This window comes from Gossypium arboreum, chromosome 7, assembly GCF_025698485.1.
Source record: "Gossypium arboreum isolate Shixiya-1 chromosome 7, ASM2569848v2, whole genome shotgun sequence".
Taxonomy (NCBI): domain Eukaryota; kingdom Viridiplantae; phylum Streptophyta; class Magnoliopsida; order Malvales; family Malvaceae; genus Gossypium; species Gossypium arboreum.
In genome coordinates, this window is record NC_069076.1 from 88,903,740 (window position 1) to 88,924,870 (window position 21,131).

General features: G+C 30.9%; 3 protein-coding genes across 3 annotated transcripts; 1 reads left to right on the forward strand and 2 right to left on the reverse strand.

Annotated features, from left to right (window-relative positions):
* Window positions 1–1,827: 1,827 nt before the first annotated feature.
* Window positions 1,828–2,707, reverse strand: LOC108475641 (uncharacterized). Its single transcript, XM_017777628.2, has one exon. It carries the CDS (start codon window positions 2,291–2,293, stop codon window positions 1,973–1,975), a length of 321 nt encoding a protein of 106 aa, XP_017633117.1. The 5' UTR covers window positions 2,294–2,707; the 3' UTR covers window positions 1,828–1,972.
* A 130-nt stretch (window positions 2,708–2,837) lies between these two features.
* Window positions 2,838–3,527, reverse strand: LOC108468343 (probable histone H2B.1). The gene has a single exon (XM_017769236.2). The coding sequence runs from the start codon at window positions 3,424–3,426 to the stop codon at window positions 2,971–2,973; it is 456 nt and encodes a 151-aa protein (XP_017624725.1). The 5' UTR covers window positions 3,427–3,527; the 3' UTR covers window positions 2,838–2,970.
* Window positions 3,528–19,798: 16,271 nt separating this feature from the next.
* On the forward strand, window positions 19,799–21,130 carry LOC108480951 (40S ribosomal protein S15a-1-like). The gene is made up of 4 exons (XM_017784107.2): window positions 19,799–19,944; window positions 20,235–20,385; window positions 20,484–20,644; window positions 20,838–21,130. The coding sequence occupies exons 1-4, from the start codon at window positions 19,831–19,833 to the stop codon at window positions 20,934–20,936; spliced, it is 525 nt and encodes a 174-aa protein (XP_017639596.1). The 5' UTR covers window positions 19,799–19,830; the 3' UTR covers window positions 20,937–21,130.
* Window position 21,131: the final 1 nt, after the last annotated feature.

Consider the following 21,131-nt stretch of genomic DNA (forward strand, 5'->3'; position numbering starts at 1 on the left):
ATGCAGTTGCAGTTTCAGAGGCTTCGCATTGGTCACGTTCTAGCCTTGGAGACTATTCTCACTGTCAGGAACGTTTTCAAGTTCTGTCTAGAGGAATTTAGCTCTAATTGGTAGAGCACAAACGATAATGAGGCAGCCGCTCAATCAGTTGGTAGGCTGCTTGCGGGGGCTACTTGGCCTCATGACTCATGTGATCTGTTAGGCCAGATATTGTTGGGACGTAAGGAGAAGCCTGCGAGCTTCTTCTACCATTATTGCGGGATGAAGCTCCTTCCTTTTGCTCTTCCTAAATTCATACAATGGAAGAGAGGTAAGGGAAGTGCTAACTTGTTAACTGCTCCTACTAGTCATAGGGTTGTTGCTGGTGCAATAAGCAATCAAGGCTATGAAGATAATTCAAGTGAGATTGAAGCATCTCGCATGAGCTCAACAAGTGAGAATGTCTACATAGCCAAGATAACTCAAGTAATCTAGACTTGTGACCAACAGGTATGGAGCTCGATGAGGATGTCTGCCAGGATTAGAAAGGACCGCATGCTATGTAGACACGCGTCCAGCAAGCCAGGGGGCGTGCAAAGAATGTCAACACCAGAGGTAGGGAATGTCAGTACCGGAGGCCCTAAGGCCGAGACAAAATAGTGGGCCCAGTTATGAGCTGTAATAGTAACGGTAGGAGCATGTATAAATACCTCTAACATTCCCCTCAATGGGACACGAGAAAAGTATTACTCAACAATATATAAATATATACAAAATTTTAAATCGATATGATAAAGATATCATATCAATTTAAAATTTTACATGCATGAAAAATACAAATATATTAATAAATTCAACGATTGGATCGCATGAAAAAGTTACATAATGGTGTAAAACTACCTAAGTTGTAGTTTTATACCGATGTAAGTGAATCCTTCCTCATATGTATATTATGACTCTAATTGAGATGATGTTATGAATCAATCAAATACAATCTCATTAAATAATAATTAAAATGTTATTATTTTAGAAAATAAATTATATTATTTTAATATTTTTATTTTTATAAGAAAATACAAACACTTGAAACTAAATCACCATATTTTTTAGCATATTTACTTGACAATTTCTTTCCTTGTCGGATACATCGATTTGCTTTTAAAAAGTCTTGTAATTAAACAAACAAATCTTATTAATGGTGTTAGAGAAAAATATAACTTGTTCAAGTAATATAAATTTATTGGTAAATTATCAAGTTCAAGCAGCATCCAGCTTTATTAAAGAAAAAAACATAAAGACCATGGGTAACAACAATGTTTTGGCGGAAGATGCGAGATACTGCAGAGATATATATAACCTTTATAGTATGAGTAGGCAATTAGTGTGGAATCCAAATATTGATAAATTCGAGTTTGGAAATTAAATATTTAATTTTAAATTTGAACTCAATTTGATATATAGTTAAGTTATTTGAATTTGGAGTCGATTAATTTTGTATGTCTTAAGTTCAAACTTTAACTTGATAATTAAATTTAAGATAACAATATATATATAAGGCAATAACTTAATTTAATAATATAAAATGGAAATGAAAAAGTCGTTTTAAGTAAAATATTATTAAATTTGAATTCGGTTTGATGGATAACTCATATTGCTCATACTCAATTCGATAATTATCGAATCTAAGAGTTCAAATTTTATAATTTAGGAGGTCTGGTATCTCGTTTACTCCCCGATTTGTGATTCTAATCCGATGGGCACGCACATATAGATAATAGAAAAACTTCACTGATAATGAAGGTGATGTTGAAATAAGTTGAGGGTAAGCTTTGACAAAGATGCAGTAGATGAAAGCAAACATCAGCCAGCGAACAGAAAACATGGACTGATCTTTTATTAACTATATGAATTTGGATATTTCTTCAGGAATCATGATTTAAAAAGAAAGAAGACTGTAAAACAATCATCAAATACATACATACAGAGACATAAATTAACCAGTTTCAGTCCCCCATAAGCCCAGAGATCGAACAACACAAGCAGAAGCAGCAACAACAAGAGCAGCAAAGATGGTGGGCACAAAGAAATCGATCTTAGACCTCTTCACTGTATGAGCAGGCAAACACAGTTTCTCCCTGGGGAAGTCCAAAGGAATCCTAACAAATCCTTCACTGTTGCAGGAGCGCGAGAAGGATGATGATGGGGATACTGCAGATACGAAGGCCATCTCTGGTACGAACGATGCTATGCTTACCATTAAAGTCAACACAACCGTCCAGGTTAGAGCACGGAGTAATTGAGGCCACCGGCTCATCACTTTTTCCCACACAAATGTTATTATGAATGTAAGAGATGTTAAAACTCCCCTTTTTTTTGGTCAATGATGGAGGAATTCTTTTTGCTGTTGCAGTTTTTAAGACGAAATTAAGGGAGGCATCATAGCAATGTATCAACAAATTTGTTGTCACCCAATGTCAATACGGCGTCGTAAGACTTTGGTTTGCCCTGAAGGGGGGAGGGCGCTGACTGACTGACGGACTGACTCAGACTTTGGGATCACCGGTTTAGACACGATGCCAAACTCCCCATAACAAAAATAAATAAATGCAACTTGAACAATAAAGCAGTGAGAAATTGCTGAGAAATTAGGAGTGGTGCCACTGAAGTCTGGTTTTTAATCATAACCGAGCACTGACTGGCATATTCGTGGTTTAAAACCAAATACAAGGCAGCCCACTTTTAAGCAACTGTAATAATCATTAATTCTTTTGCATACTCATTTAATTATATTTATGGTGCTGTGGTTATTTATCAACATCCTTGATAAAGACAGTCGTAATATAGGCAAACATTAGCAATTTTATATATCCAAAAAGAAAAAGGGTCTTCCTTTTCAAATCCATAAGTGACACAAGTACTTACAGTCATCAAAACTACGCTGACAAAATGGAGGGGAAAACACTAACCCTAAATTCCCAAATTCCATCAAATTCAAGAACTAGTAAATTTGGTCACGGCTTTGGTGCCTTCAGAAACGGCGTGTTTGGCAAGTTCTCCAGGAAGAACAAGTCTAACAGCCGTCTGGATTTCCCTGGAAGTGATGGTGGGCTTCTTGTTATACCTTGCCAGTCTTGAAGATTCTTGAGCCAGCTTCTCGAAGATGTCGTTGATGAAACTGTTCATGATTCCCATAGCTTTGCTTGAGATACCGATATCTGGATGGACTTGCTTCAGGACCTTGAAGATGTAGATCTTGTAGGTCTCAACACTCTTCTTGGCTTTCTTCTTCTTCTTATCTCCGGCCCCTGGACCTTCCTTGGGAAGCTTCTTGCCGGCCTTTGGCTTCTTCTCCGCTGGGGCTTTCTCGCCGACGGTGGACTTTTTCTCCTCCGTTGGCTTCTCGGCAGGCTTCTTCTCAGCGGGCTTCTTCTCGGCTTTCGGCGCCATTGAGATTTCTCTTCTTTCTTGCGTTTCAAAAAGCAAATCGGAAGTTCGATGAGCTAATGGTCTTAGGAGTTAATTGGTAGTGGAAATAGGGGTTTGATATTTATAGTATGAAAACGAGGAGTTTGATTGGACAATTCAGAGACACGCAGATTGCTGGTGTGGAGTTTTAATAACGATTGGATTAGGAATTCCAATCCACGGTCCCAAAAGAACCGTAAGGAGTTTTTACGAGAACATAGAGACGTGTCGAAATTTTATTGGAAATAATTACGGGGTATGGATTGATGAGCTAGGATTGAGCAGGGATAGATTTATTTTCAGAATTTTTTGGTTGCACCGCCCAAAGCAACTGAAAATTATTATTCCCTCCATTTATTTATTTATTTATTTTAGCCAAGAAGAAGAGTGAATATTGTAGGGTTTTTTATTAAAATAATAAGAAATGAATTTACCAAAAGGGTTACAGAAAAATAATTGCAAAACTGGTCGATGATGTTTGAATCGGATCAATCAATCAAATTGATTAGATCAATAATTAATTAAACTATCAACTCAAAAAATTTTAAGTCGATTAATTCAAGAATTAATTAAACTCAATTTTATTAATTTTATTATTTTTAATTAAATTAATTAAACTAATAATTTAATCGGTTTAACTATCAATTCAAATTTAAAAAGCATAAATTAAAGAGTAAAAAACGATGTCAACAACATTTTAGATGACACCATCTATAAAAATAATATTTTAATAAAAATAAATAAATAATCATATTTAATTTAAAAGGAGCTCCCCAAACGTCACGGCACCGCTTTAAAATCACCCTTTCACTTTTTTAAAAATTTTAAATTTTTGTGTTTTATAATTTAATTTTATTTCATAAAAATATTGAGTTGTTTTATTTTATAATTTTAATTTTTAAATTTTTATAATTTTAAATCTTTAATAATTAGAATAATGGCCGAGTTGATCATGGGTAAACGTTAAGGGTAAAATATATTGAATATTTTAAAAATAAAATTAACTTAATAGAATATGTAAAATAGTATGAGCTAAATTTATTATTATACTAATTAAAAGAAGACCACATCGAATTCTTTTGTGACTAAATACATTTTAATGGCGAAGTGACTAGAACTAAAAATTCACTTAATGAGAGTGACAAAATTAACAAAAAAATTGGTGACTAAAATAAGAACTCATTAAAAACTTGAGTAACTATTTAAATAGTTTACCCTTATGCTTTTATGTTAACTTTACCAAAAATGTATTAAGTTGGTCATTATTCTAAATATTCAAAATTTTATAATTATAAAATATTATAAAATTATGAAAATAATATGACTAAGTCATTTTTTCACCATTAAAATGTATTTGGTCACCAAATAAAATGTTGATGTGGCACTCTTTTGATTCGTATAATAACAAATTTAACCTTTAATATTTTATATATTTTATCATATTAATTCCATTTCTAAAATATTCAATACATTTCGCCTCAGCACTACACATTATCAACTAGGTCATTATTCTAAATATTCAAAAAATATAATTTTAAAAATATTTTAAAACTAAAACTATAAAAATAAAACAACTCAGCTGTTTTTTTTTTTTTGAAATAAAATTAAATTATGAAACCTATAAAATATAATATTATAAAAAATTAAAAGGTAATTGTAACTATCATTTATTTATTATTTTATTGAACTACTATTTTTATAGGTGTTCTCGTTTAATATATTGGCGACACCACTTTTTACTGTTAAGAACAACTCATTTTCATAATTATTTTTACAACCTATTTTTGTAATTATTAATTTTTCGTATTATTTTAATAAAAAGCTAATATTATATTTCAAAATGAAACAATATCTAATTATTATTTTACTATTTTTTCATATATTTATTTAAACTAATTTTTAATGTTACATGATATAATTTTACGCGTTTAATTTTAATTAGCTTTTAAATAATGCATTTTTAATTATTATCACTTATCATTGATAATTTTTCTTAATTTTAAATAATATAAAATTTTGAAACTATATAATAAAGTAAATTATAATGTTAATTTGAAAATAATAAAAAATAGGTAAAATAAATGTATCAATTTTAATAATAGTTCAAGATAAATAGTATATATATTTAAACTAAATCAATAAACACATTTATTAATAATAATTAAAAGATAATTAGTTCTAATTTTAGATTACAATATCATAATTTTAGAAAAAATTAAAGAAAAAACAATATCATAATTTTAGATTACATCATCATCAATGAAATTTTGTGGTGTTATTGTTGTTTAAATATGACTCAATATTGCCTCTTTGAAGAACCATTATTTTAATTATTCATTCTTTTTATACAATTTTAACTTATGAATGATAAAACTCTCTATTTTTTACCGGTAATTTTTCTTAGAAGCTACTTGATTAAATATGCTTATCTACTCAATGTTATTTATAAAGCTAACTTATATTTTAATTGGTATATAACTTTTAGTATTAATTAAGTGATAATTAAGATGCTTAGAATTTTATTCAAGTAATTACTCTACTCTTCATCAATAAAATTAGCATAAATTTTAAAAATAGCACAACTTTTCTTACCACAAAATCATTTAACCAATACTTATAAATTAAATTGTAATTATAATTATCTTGGTTTTTCTATATATTTGATTTCACAATGGAGGAATCATACGGGATTCTATCGGATAATTTGATTTCAAATTAATTATTTTGAAATTAATATTATTTTAATAATTCGATATTAAATTTAATTTAATACATATCTTGATGTATTTTATTAATTTAATATTAAAGTGATTATCTTAATATTAAATTTAATTTAATATTAAAATGATTATCTTAATATTAAATTAAATATTTATCTTAATAAATATTATATTAATTTAATATTAAAGTTGAACTCTCTAAACTTTCTAAACTCTCTAAACTCTTTTTATATAAAAAGAGTCTTGGGTCATTATTTTTCACGCACTTGAATTCAAGAAAAAGTTGCAGAGAGAAAATTCTCTAAAGAAATTATTTTAGAAAATTCCTAGAGATATTTTTTCTTATTTACAACTTGACCCAAAAGCTTAATGAAATTACTCAATTACTCCACTGGTAATTTTGTAGAAAATTTTCTGATTCAAAGTGAGCCCGTACTCAACAAACATGAGTTTGAAGATAGCGAAGAAAACTACTTGGTTGAAGCATTCATCCTATACAAATCAAAAGGTATGATTTTGGTTAAATGTTTATTACTTTAGATAACACAACGAAGTTCTTGTTTTAGAGAATTTTTAAAACTCTTATTTTCCCTAAAACATATTTTCCGCTGTATTTTTCAAACCCGATTTTTCAACATGATTCACATAGAATTCGCAATTCAATTCCATTTGTGATACCAAAACATAAACTCTCCTTTTTGAACATCAAACTTGTAACATTTCCTTGTCATTTCTCTTTTGCATTAATCATTTGGCCTAATGAACTCTATCTAGTAAAGAAACTCGGATACACAATTAATTACACCGCACCAAAGAGCATCGAATGCTAAACAAATAGCATCTAAGTGCTAAGCAAAGAGCACCGAAGTGCTAAACCCATACAAGCATGCAAATAACTCTTTTGACATGCCAATCGTATCTTAATCGTTTACTAAGTTCATGAGGGCATTAATATTGTATTTGTAACATTTAAATCATTGTAATGTCATCATATATGTATCATCCCATCATAAAACATTTTGTATCCACTCAACACATATAGCATATATTACCATTTCTTTACAATTTAGTTCATGTTTCACCTTTTTGCACCAAATCGTAACCAGTTTAAATTTTTAATTACACACAAACAAATTCATAATTCAAACATATTTACATTGCTATTACATATAATTACACCATATGAATTTACTTTGCTGAAGCTGCAATAACAAGATGTCGGGGACTAATCTACAATTCTTCATTTTCCTTGATTAACCTTCGGGGAATTCAAATCTCGATATATAATAATAGTTCCTTTTAATTATCAATTATCAATAATTCATAACATTCTATTTTATGCATATGATAGTTCAATTTCATTTTTTGAATGTTCCCTAAAGTTTTGTACTTTATTCAATTTAGTCCCTAAAATCAAAATTGCTATAACTTTCAAATTTGAGCTTCGATTCTAAAACCAATCTCAATTTCATCATTATACAGCCCTCTAATATCCATAATTATAGAATTTTAACATCAATTCCGAAATATTTACACTTTAGTCTTTATGTTAAAAAACTAGCAATTGAACTTTACAAACTAATTATTTTTCATTTCTAAGCTTAAAATCTAACAAATTAATATAAATTTCATCAAGCATTCATCAATGGCAACTTTTAAAACTTTAACAATTTTACAAATAGTACTTGGGCTAGCTAAATCAAGCTCCCAAGACCTCAAAAATATAAAAATTACACGAAAAGGACTAATTTAAGCTTACCATCCAAGGGCCAAATGTTTTGAAGCATAAACCGTATTTTATTCATTTTAGTTCGTGAGGAAGATGAAGGAAAATTGAAAAGATGCTTTTTGTTTTATTTTATTTTATCTATTATACATATAATAATTTAATTATAGTTTTAACATTGTTTTAACTAAAACCATACCAAACCGTCCAATATTGTCTAATTAATTACTATTTTATTCCTTTAGCAATTGAAAATCTACAGTGATTAACTTTTATCATTTTTATAATTTAATCTTTATACTTTGATTAGCTACCCAATTAATAAAATTAAATGACAAAACTTCATTTAAACTTTGTACTAACCTTGTAAATATTAAATAATTATACTTACGGACTTACTCATCGAAAATGGGGTTCTAAAACCATCATTTTTGACACTACTGAAAAATGGGCTATTATAACATGTGTATCTAAGTATGTTTACTCGGGTTCACAAGCGAAATGGTTTAGATGAAATTGAGAATTTGAAATGGTATAAAATGAACTCGTGAAAGTCATTGAATGAATTGATAATGAAAAATTGATTGAAGTGATGCCTTTGACATGTATGTAATTGTATTATTTCTTGATTGAATGAGTTTATGAGACAAGTTACATAAAAGTGACATGAATTGGCATGTTAAGTGATTGTAGGATTAAATCATATTGATTGTAAGTTTATGCTCACCTTGTTGGTGTTTTAATTTCCATGTTTAGCTAAAGTTATGCTAAGCTAAGGTAGCTTATAATGATTAGGTAAAAAAGTTAGGTAAGTATTGTATTATACTTATTAACTTACTAAGCATCCTACATGCATACCTTTTTTGTTTCATTGCCCCTGTAGATCATCATCTTATGGAACTCGTCAAGTTGGATCGTCTTGAAGCTCACACTATCACTGAATTGATAGTTATGCGATCATTTTGAATCTAGAGTTGTGGCATGTAGATAAGTGTCTTGGTGTGTGCCTTAGTATATAAAAGTGTTTACTACTTGACCATTATGACATAACCATTTTATATAATGTGTTGCCTTTGTGATTTTATACATATATATGGTGTTGGATATATATATTGTGCTAGAATAAGTGATGATATATAATAAAAACATATGTTTGGTATGTGGAATGATGTAGATTAGGGTAGAAAAGGGTAGCTTGGATAATGAATGATTGAGTTGGATGTATATTTGTAATTAATACCTAGAAATATTTTTGAAATGTGTGACTTATACTTAGTTTCTGAAGTTCATGTTGAAGACCTATAAGTCATTGATGAGTATAATGTGCATAACTATATGTTTTTGAAGTGGAATGACATGTTTCAATGGGGTACGACATAGGTAAAAATTGGTATTTGAATGCATGTAATGTTATGAATTGGTTTTAAATAGATTGAGATCATGTTTGAGTTGGATTTAGTTGGAATTGGTTGGGTGACTTTTTGACATGAAATGGTATGATTTTTTCTTTGTTTTAATGGTATAAGATGTTAAGAATCAATCACGGCAGCTTTGCATATCTTGGATTGAAACCAAATGGTATTTTTGGCCAAAACAGGGTCATGTCTCGACGATCAACATCCCTCGTCGCAATGTTGGCCGACAGTAAGTGATGTCGCGATGTTGAAATGCATGAAGACACAACGTGACTTAATGAGTTGGTGACGTCACGATGTAGAAATAATGAAGTCGCGACGCCGGTCTTAAATTTTTAAAATTTTACAATTTGGTTCTAATTCATCTACAGTCTAACAAAAGAGCTTTCATAAGCTTGTGTGAAACTTAAAAATGATTGTAATATATATTTAGAATGTGAATGATACTTGTTTGCATATGTGATTGGTCAGATGGTGTCGAATTGTCTGAAGTTACTCTGGTAAAGATTGTAGCATCTTGTAGCCCAAATTCGACGATCAGGTCAGACGAGGGTGTTACAATATTAGCTATTAACATTCATCAAATAAACATTAAAACCCAAATTAAATCACCTTCATTGGATTGTGTTTGATAAATTAAAAACGAGATTAAAAAAATTTCATAATTAACACTAAATTCATTCTACTAACAAGACTATGAAAAATTCAAACCTAATGATATTGGTAATTAATGTAATGTCTTGGGTGTCAAAAAGTGCATTTTCAGGGATCCATTTTCGTAAATCGAACTCGTAAATATTTTTATTTAATATTTAGGAAACTACGTTGGAAGTGAATTAAATTTCGGATAAGTAATTTCAATGAAATAGTTTTTAATTAAATTATAGGGGCTAAATAAAAAAAGGGTCAAAATGTTGAATTGACAAGACTTATTAACTGAATAAACCGTTATGTGTAGTCATAATGGTGGCAGACTAAGATTTATAGTACATGTTATATATATGTTAAAACTTTAAGTTATTATTAAAATAAAATAAAAACAAAAGGGTTAGTGGATTGAAAGAGAATGTGATTATTCTCTTTTCAATTTTTCTTCTTCTTTCAAAACAAGAAAGAACATGGAGAAGAAGAAAAGAATGACCAAGGTTTTTAGATTTCAAGCTCAAATTGCTAACATTGACTCAGAATCCGTGAGAAAGAAAGGGAAAGACAAGATTTTCGATGAGTAGCTCGGAGTATACAATTTGTGTTTTTATAATCCAAACTATTTCAATTGTTGCATTTGTACATTGCATTGCGTGATAAGCTACAAGTTTATTTAGTATGATATATTGCAGTGGTTGAATCGAATATTTGTGCTAGGTATCGAATTGAATATTATTTGAAATGCGAAATTGTTTTTGATGTGGAAATAAAATATGTAGCTATGTGCATATATATATGCGTGATTGAATTATTGGATTGTTGAAATTGTGTGATGAAATTGAATAATTAGTTTATGAATTGAATCGAGAAGTATGTTACCTTATTAACTGTTTGGGTAGGGTCAGGTATAATTGGTATGCCATAGGACATGAAGAGTTCAGAGTTTTACGACTACGTGTTAGGGAGTGCTCAGCACCCTATTTGTCGGTTATACCAACCAGTGCTGGGCACATCTATTTTTCGGTTTTACTAGCTAGTGCAAGGTACAATTCATTTTTATGGATTTATCCATCAGGCACTGGGTGCCAAACATTGGTATGTTGGTTGGATCCGCGTATTCAAGTCCGAGTCGTGTTAATAGGGGAAAATAAAAAGAAAAGGTGGAATTGAAAATAAAAATAGAAATTAGAATTATGGTATGTGAAATGATGGAAATAGAAATGGTTGTGAACTTGGGATGTTTATATAATGAATGTATGAAATGAATGTGTGATGGATTATGAAATGCTCATGTTTGAATGGATTAATGAAGTTATAAAAGGAGAATGAAGAGCTATATGTTTCTTTGCATTTCTCTTATTGCATTTTAATCTTGTAAATGAATGTTTTGAATTATGTTAGTTATTTGGATAATTGAACCACCCTTGAGTTTTACTTAGCGTACGATTTATTTTTCTTGTGCGCAAGTCAAGTACTTATCGATACGATTTTCAATTCAACATCAGCAATCCTAAACTCAATTGTGTGAATGTTTCTTTTTGGTCTTAGTGTAATACCCCCTACCCGTATTCATTGCCGGAATAGGGTACGAGGTATTACCGAGTTCTAATTTATTATTATTATTATTATTTTTTAGGAAAATTCAATATAATCCCTTTACGATATCTAACCTTCCCGCAATATTATATCGAGACCAATCCAAATCAACCAATCCAATTCAACATATTTTCAAGATAAATTCATGCATATTTATAAAATAACGTCATCACATACCCAAAACCAGGTTTGTTAACCATACCAATGGCTAACTCTACATTCATTTCACAGAATCATTTACTTTATTAGCTTATACATGCCATTGATTTCCAAAATAAAGTTTCTTTATATACCGAAGTCCTGAGGTTGATAGTGTGATGTGTCTTCGACCAAATCCGACCTCCGAGCTCTTGACACTACAAAACAGGGAAAAAGGAAATGGGGTAAGCACTTTGTGCTTAGTAAGCTCATGTAACAAGAATTATACTTACCTAATATTTTCAATACAATACAATAAACATTCCTATATCCATTCAATGCATTATTACCCTAATATGCACAAACTCAACATTCAAGTTAGTACAATAATTTCCATGTACCAATAATATATACTATGATTGATGAGCTCATCAATACCATGATTGATGAGCTCATCAATACCATGATTGATGGATTTTTCAGAGGTACATTTTTAGTGTACAATTCCGAGTCCGTCAATTCATATTCATGTGCGCACATATCCATTTCAGAGAGCACACTCCCTCGAACCTCAACCTTGCAGCGGGATTACCGGTCGAGGTAAATCCTCGCAATATAAACTCATAGAGTATTGTCGGGATTACCGGTCAGGCTAAATCCTCACAACGACAATTACTCTAATGAGCTTGGATCTGAATTACAGTCTAGGTTAAATTTAGACCCTAATTGAATTACCTATCCGGCTAAATCCATTTTACACATATTCTTCTGAGGGCTATATCAGATAGGATCACCCATCCGGGTAGATCCTTTTACCGTCAATTCCTTTTCGAGATCCATCGAATTTTCCTTTCATTCAAACGGGATTTCTTCCCATTTTATCAAATATATCAATGTTTCATAAATTTCCATATAATGAACATTCAAATCATATTCATATCAAAAACATGCATTTCAAGCATTTAAGAATATAATTCAAGTTACACGAACTTACCTTGATACTTATTTGTAAACAAAAAAAATCTACTAATCCCGAACTTTTTCCTTTCCTCGATCTAACTTCGTATTTGAATCTTCTGGATCTAAATAAATAAATTTAATTATCAATTTAATACATTTCATGTTCATATGCAACATTCTCTATAATTCAACTATTATTTATAGTTCATTCAAAGCTGTCTACTTGAGTCATAGTCACTAAATTATTTTTATCTTGAGATACAGAACTCAAAATTAGAATCCGATAATTTTCCCTGAAACTAGACTCACATATCTTCTTACTATAAAATTTTCATAATTTTTGGTTTAGCCAATCAGTACAGTTTATTCTTTAAAGTCACCCCTGTTCTGCTATTGATAGTTCTGACCCTTCTTCACTAAAAATTGATTATCTCTTCATACAGAATTCAAATGATGTTCTTGTTTATTTCTCTTAAAAATAGACTCATTAAGGATTCTATAAATATAAATTTAAGCCCATAATTGTTTTTCTTAAATTTTTTATGATTTTTCAAAGTCAGAACAGGGGAACCCGAATTCATTCTGACCTTGTCTTACAAAATTCATTATATCTCAAAATTTACGAATCCATTGCTTACACTATTTTTCTATGATAAACTAGACTCAATAAGATTTAATTACATATTTTTTTCATCTTCTAATTCGATTTCTACAATTTATGGTGATTTTTCAAAGTTAGTCTACTGCTTCTGTCCAAACTGTTTTTGTGCAAGCTGTTTATTACCATTTTTCCCCTAAGCTTTTAATAAATGATAATTTCGTCCCTACTCAATTAGCCTCTCAATTGAACTGATTTTTCTCAATTAATATTTTATTATATCACCTTAAACTAGTTTACAACCTTTAGGAATCAGAATTTCAGCAATAGACTTTAATTCCAAGCATTTTCACAATTAGGTCCTAAAAATCAAATTTCTATTGAAATTACCTAATCAAATCATCTCATAAACAAATTAAAGATTTAATTTCATTATATTTCATCATAAACTTACAGAACTCAACCATGGTGACTTTCAATTTCATCCATGAAATCAAAAACTAATGAATTTAATAGTAGGACCTAGTTGTAAAAGTCTTAGAAACACAAAAATTACAAGAAAAAGGCAAGGATTAACTCACTTGGTGCAAAAATTATGAAATACCAGCTTAGAGAACCCTCCTATGGGGTTTTTAGCTGCTGGAATTGAAGAGAAATCTAGATATTTCCTATTTAGTCCTAGCTTTATTTAGTTAATTTTGCAATATTTCAATTTTACCCTTAATTTATCAATTTTTCTGCTGATTTCATACCCTTGCCTCCAGCCCAAATAACTTTTGGGTCTAATTGCCTTTTAAATCCTTTTTCATTAGACTCTTAAGCTATTTAATCATTCTAGCAACTTTTACACCTATTACAATTTAGTCCTTTTCATTTAATTGACTACCCAAACATTAAAATTTCCTAACGAAATTTTAATACCACACTAATAACATTTCATAAATATTTATAAAATTATTTTCGACTCGGTTTTACAAGATAGAGGTCCCGATATCTTGTTTTTACCCAAATTCTTCAATAATTTCTTTTTCTAACTAACCACTAAATCGGTAAAATTTTTCTATCAATATTTTCATACGATTTTCCTATCATATCAATTTCCATGCAAAAATATTGAAATAAATTTCTCTTTAAATCGGATTTGTGGTTACGAAACCACTGTTCTGATAACCTTGAATTTAGGCCATTACACTTGGCATGTACTTAGGATATTTAAGGTTTAAAATGGTCATTTTGTATTTACTCAGTCTTTTGAGATTTGTGTAAATATGTATAATTGTGATGAAAATGGTCATGTGGTTGATAATTTGATGAGTTGCTTTGGTTATGTGTTTAATATTTCCTTCGTTAAGAAAATAGCATGTTAGGCATTTTTTTTTGGTTAATGCTTGGTTTTGGTTGGTGAAGGATATGCTTAGATTTTATTAGAAAATGTTTGGTAAGTTGGTACTTAAATGTGTTGTGTTGAAGGATTAGATATGTGCATGTATGGTGTGAAAATTTGAGGTAACAATGAAGGTATATTGGCCTAAATTAATTTGGTAAATTAGCTAGTCTTGAATTGTTGATTAAGGAGCCTATTTGTGGCATATAAGTATGACACTTAGGATGACGGTTTTAATTGATGTTTTGGAGTTGATTTGAGTTATTTTTTAAGAGGTTAAAATTTGGTTCAATGGTAGCTTATGGTGTATGTGCTTTTAGATAATTAGCATGATTTGAAAGACCTATTTCCAGGTACACACACCTGACATATGGTCGTGTGTCACACATCGACCAGTGGCACGTTCTTGTGGTTTGAAAAATTTTAGTGAATTTGGTGCACATGGGCACAATGAGTTACACAGTTTGCTTACACGGCCGTGTGACCTCTATTTTCATTTTTTTTTTCATATTTTTCATTTTATTTCAAATTAGTCCCTATTTGTTTCCAACTGATTTTTAAGGTCCCGTAAGCTCGATTTAAGGCCCGTTTTATACGAATGATACGATTAATGATTGAATATTGATTTATGTATAAAAAATTAATTTTTCAATTGTTTTTAGTTGCTATCGGATTTGTAAATCGTTGTAATATCTCATGACCCTATTTTGACAACAAAGACGGGTTAAGCGTGTTACAATTAACTTCCCTTAAAATTCGAATTGAGCACTCAAAAGTTAACACAGTTACCTTTAGGTATACCAAATTGGACCAAAGAAACACAAGTACCCCATTGAAAATATCAAACTCGAGTACCAAATGATATATTAAACAAAAAAAAAGTACAATTGTAACACCCCTTACTCGTATTCGACACCGGAATAAGGTACGAGGCATTACCAGGCTTAAACACAAGCATTCATACAAAACCAAGACATGAATTTTTGTCCAAATTTAAAACTTTTCATTATATTCATATCGTCCCTATTATGGGCCTACGTGGCCCAAAACATACATCAGAAGTGATTCGGGACTAAACCGAGAACCTTCGAAACTTTTACAACACTTAGAAAATTTTCATGTTTTGGAGAGTCACACGCCCGTATGGATAGGCCGTGTGATCACACACGCCCGTGTGGGTAGGCTGTGTGATCACACATGCTTGTGTGGCTTGGGACACGCCCGTGTCCTCAGCCTATTAACTCTCTGTTTATGACGTCATTAGCAAAATGAGGTCACACGGCCACAGCACACGCCCGTGTGCTTAGGCCATGTGGTGAATTAAATTCTCAAAATTAAGTGCAGACTTCACAAGGCCAAGGCACACGCCCATGCCCACGGCTGAGACACACGGCTGTGTCTCTGCCCGTGCATTTACTGCTGGGCATTCTGTTTTGCATTAATTAGGGTGCAGGGGACACACAGCCAAACCACATGCACATGGGGCAGACCGTGTGTCACACACGGCCTAGACACATGCTTGTGTGTCTACCCCTGTGAACAATTATTGAGGCTATTTTCCAAGCCCATTGCCACCCTTAATTGCACATACACAAACATGACTTCAATAACACTTCCACATGACATAAATTTCATGTACTTAAAACTTCATGAACATAGTTCATGCATGACAACTTCTCATCACATTGTACTTGATTAAGACTCCATATCATGGAAAACCAATCTTACCGACACATACATATATAAATAAACAATATTCCCTAGATTGCATGCATGCATTATCATAATAACTTATTCACACACCAAACTACCATCATCATTTAACCATCAATAACCATGGGCCATATCATAATGGCATTGGCACATACATGCATAATTGAATTTGCGTACAACCCAATATTCATAATGAGCCACATCTCATGACTTTATACAAAATAAATCAAATATCAACATAAGTCAACACATTTGGCTAAATCGATATGACATATAACAAAAAGACCAAGTCCCTGTACATGCCATACTCAAAATACTTAAATTCACTATACCCAAAAGATTAGTTTGATAGTGTGAATCGAGCTCCGACGACTTTCAATCCCCGAGCTAGCTTGGCAATACTATAAGAAAAATGGAAAAGAAATGGGAGTAAGCATAAAGCTTAGTAAGTTGCATGTAAATAATTAACAACATTAACTAAGTATTATTATACACATAAACATAATGTAACTTATCACAATGTCATTAAGTATCATAAGTACATTTTAGAACATGTCATTTACGTAGTGTACAATAAAACCCATTATCATAATCCATTCATCCACTTCTTATGGGATATCATTATTTTATAATCTCAATGTTTGTGAGATTGGTGTACATATCTGTACCCTTTCAACATGATCATACATTGTCCTCTTGTTGACTAAATATTGGGATTACCCGTTGAACCACTTAGAATACTAAAGGATACTCGGGAAATCATATTCACATAATAGGCTGCCAATGCCATATCCTAGATATGGTCTTACATGGGATCACATATCGATGTCAATGCCATGTCCCAGACATGGCCTCACATGGGATCATGCATATCGAAGCCGATAGCATAGCTATGGTCTTACACGATGTCTCATATTGATGCCAATGCCATGTCCCAGACATGGCCTTACATGGGATCACACATATCCTTAATGTTATGACATTTGTATCCCAACTATTCTTAAGGTTTAACCGATATATCATGGTACCAATTATTCGTCGAATCGTCATCGAATCATCATTAATCAATCCACAAAGACAATCATAGAATTCATGCAATATTAAAGTATTTAAATACATAATAACATAATGTTGAATTATTTACACACAAACTTACCTCGGTACAAAATATGGACAATTAATTCGAATTAGTCCAAGATCTTGCTCTTTCCCCAGTCTAGGTCCAGACTTCGTTTTTCTTGATCTATGATAGCAAATTTCACTTATTTAATTATCACATTATTCAAAACATCCTATAAATCATATTTTGGCAAAGTTATCATTTTACCCCTAAACTTTTATATATTTACAAATTAGTCCCTAGGCGCATAAAATGAAATGTACTCTTTTTCTTTGTTACTCAAGCCTAACTAAACCTAACACATACTCAAAACAGCCCACATTTTCCTTCAATTCAGATTTTTACTACTCATTTTTACAACTTTTACAACAAGGTTCTTTTAGGGGTTTTCATGAAAAATTACTTAGTAAAATATGTTTATCATGCATCAAACTTTCATATTCCTCCATTCAACACCAAAATACATGCATGACACACATGGGTAAATTTTTGAACATGAACCCTGGTTCAAAATAATGGTAGAAATAGCTAGGTCATGCTTCAAGGATCTCAAAAACATAAAGAACATAAAAAACGGGGCTAGGATGTACTTACTTTCAAGCTTAAAAAGTTGAAGAAAAACCCTAGCTATGGTCCTTAGAAATCTCAGCACACCCTTGAAGAAGATAGACAAGATTTTCACTTTATTTTCCTTTTTAATCCTTTTATTTACCAAATGACAAAAATGCTCTTAAGGTCTTTCTTTAAAATTTTACCCATGCATGCCCATTTTTATCCATAAAAATAGAAACTAGGAAAATTGCTATTTAAGGACCTCTAATTAATAATCTAAATCCATTTCATACTTAAAGCTTCTAGAATCTCTAATTTTGCAACTTTTGCAATTTAGTCCTAAAATTCAAATTGGACACTTAATCATAAAATTTCTTCATGAAACTTTCACACAATCATGAAATCATGCCATAAACTTCAAAATAATTATAAAACAAATATTTGCACTTCGAATTTGTGGTCTCGAAACCACTATTCCGACTAGGCCCAAAATTAGGATGTTACAATAATTTTCCTAAACATGAGTTATTCTCTTCTTCTACCTTCCATTCCTTTAGATCTTAAATTACTTTTAGTTTTAACTTTGGTTTCACCACCATGAAAGGAATCTCTTTTCATTCAAACACAGTCCCAAAACATTGTGTTTGACCCTAAATAGTTTTTTGCTCAAATAAGAAGATGGGTTAGTCAAAATTAATATATCATAGAAAAAAAAAAACAAGGGAATAGAACGGTAAATAAAACCTTTGAAGCAGAGCAAATTCTTAAAGTAGTTTGGTGGCTTGAGTTTCTTCAAGTTGTCACCGCAATCCTCACATTGATACCATACCATATTTCCCCCCTTTTGTTCTTAACTTATTGTTGAGAAAATTAAGGAAGAAAAAAAAAGATTGTTTTAAAAGGAAATTGAATGGAGAAGTTGCCTATTATGGTGGTGGTGAGAGAAAGGTTAAACCTGAAATTAATTTTAGATATAAAAGAAAAGAATAAGAAGAAAGAAAATAGAATAAATATTATCCTAAAAAATCATTTTTAAGCATACAATAATATCATGCAACATCATATTTTTTTAGAGTACGTGAATAATATAATACATCAAGAAACATTAAATTAACTCTTATGACTATTTTAACTCTAAAACTAATAAATCAATCTATTTTTAAATAAAATTTTAAAACTCTAAACCTTAGATCTTAAAATCTTTGATTCTTTTAAACCCTAAATCCTAACATCACCCTTTTCATAAAATCATAAATTTTAAAATTCTAAATTTTACCCTAACATATTGTAAATCATAAATCTAGTTGAAAACAAAACAAACCCATAACCACTGCATTACTATTATTACTTGTTAAATTTATTTAATTAGGGTTAAGATATTATTAAGAAAAAATAATTTAGTGTTTTAATTTTTTTTAAAAATATGAAGGACACATTCTTATTGAACCCTAAATGCATAGTAAAATCCTAATTTGTTTTAGTTTTTCTTACATGAAAATTAGTTATTAAAATTTAAATTATGAATACATTGATATTTTATTATTAATATAAATTTTCCTTCACCGCATAGGATAATTTGATTTTCTGAGAGAGATGAGTTTACTAATAAATATCGAAAATGAGAGAGATTTTTATTATTATATAAAAGTATTATTATATTATTATATATTATTTTAAAAATATATATTAGTTTTGTTTTGTTTTTTTTTTTTTTTGAAATGCTGGATTATATCCATAGATGAAATAGTAGGTGGGGTAGAGTATAATCGGACTTGGGTTTTTGAAACATCTGAATGGGCCTAAATAGAGTTTAGATTACATGCTCCACTTTAAACTCAACTGCCAACTTCCAGCCCTAGAAACATACATTCTCTTCAACTCTTTTCACTCTTCTCAAACTACACGGAGACGCGGCCGCCATTTTTGGTTCCAGGTAAACTTTCGTTTTCCTTTCCAACTTTAGATCCAACATCTCTTTATTGTTTTTATTTGATTTTCTCTACCCAAAAACCAAACTGATAAGATTTTTTTTTTTGTTGTCTTCTGAGAAAGAATCAGTTGTTTCTACATGTTCTTATGGTTAGAATAATTTTAATATCAGCAAAACAAAATTGAGTTTTGGTTTGAATGATGTAAGAGAATAGGAAGAGGTGTGATTGTGAGAAATTAATGTTTACAAGTTACAATAATGAGCTGCTTGGTTTTTTAAATCTGATTTTGCAGCAACTTGGATTTGGAAGAATGGTGAGAGTCAGCGTTTTGAACGATGCACTCAAGAGCATGTATAATGCAGAAAAGAGGGGCAAACGACAGGTTATGATCAGGCCTTCCTCAAAAGTCATCATCAAATTCCTTTTGGTCATGCAAAAGCATGGTTTGCTCTCCGACATTTCTTTTTTTTTTTTAAAAAAAAAAATCTATAATTGATACGAAAATGCTGATACATTTAACCTTTTGATTCCCATTTTTTAGGTTACATTGGAGAGTTTGAGTATGTTGATGATCACAGAGCTGGCAAGATTGTGGTTGAACTCAATGGGAGACTCAACAAGTGTGGGGTGATTAGTCCTCGTTTTGATGTCGGTGTCAAAGAGATCGAGGGTTGGACCGCTAGGCTACTTCCTTCCAGACAGGTTAGCTTGGACACTTTTGATTTATGCTATCATATATGGGTGGAAGCACACTTTGATTTGGTCGAGTGACATGTCTTGCATTTATTCTCATAGTCCACTAGATAAGATTTTATGGGTGACATAAGTTAATGGAAGGTTCAATCAGTTCAAATGAGATAGAATATTATGGGATCTATGTGTCTTCTTATTGCAGTTTGGATATATCGTGCTTACCACATCTGCTGGCATCATGGACCATGAAGAAGCTAGAAGAAAGAATGTTGGTGGAAAAGTACTTGGTTTCTTCTATTGAAGCAAATTTCTTAGATTTTTCATTTTTGTTTGAAGTTTCTCTTCATCTAGAACCTCTGTTGGTACGATTTCAATTCACATTTAGGGGATTACGAGGTTTTGGTTCATTTGCCTTTTGTTATCTGATAGTTTGAAGTTGGCTCATTAAAATTTCTGTATCCTGTTTTTTTCAAAATTATATAACTTTGCATATTAT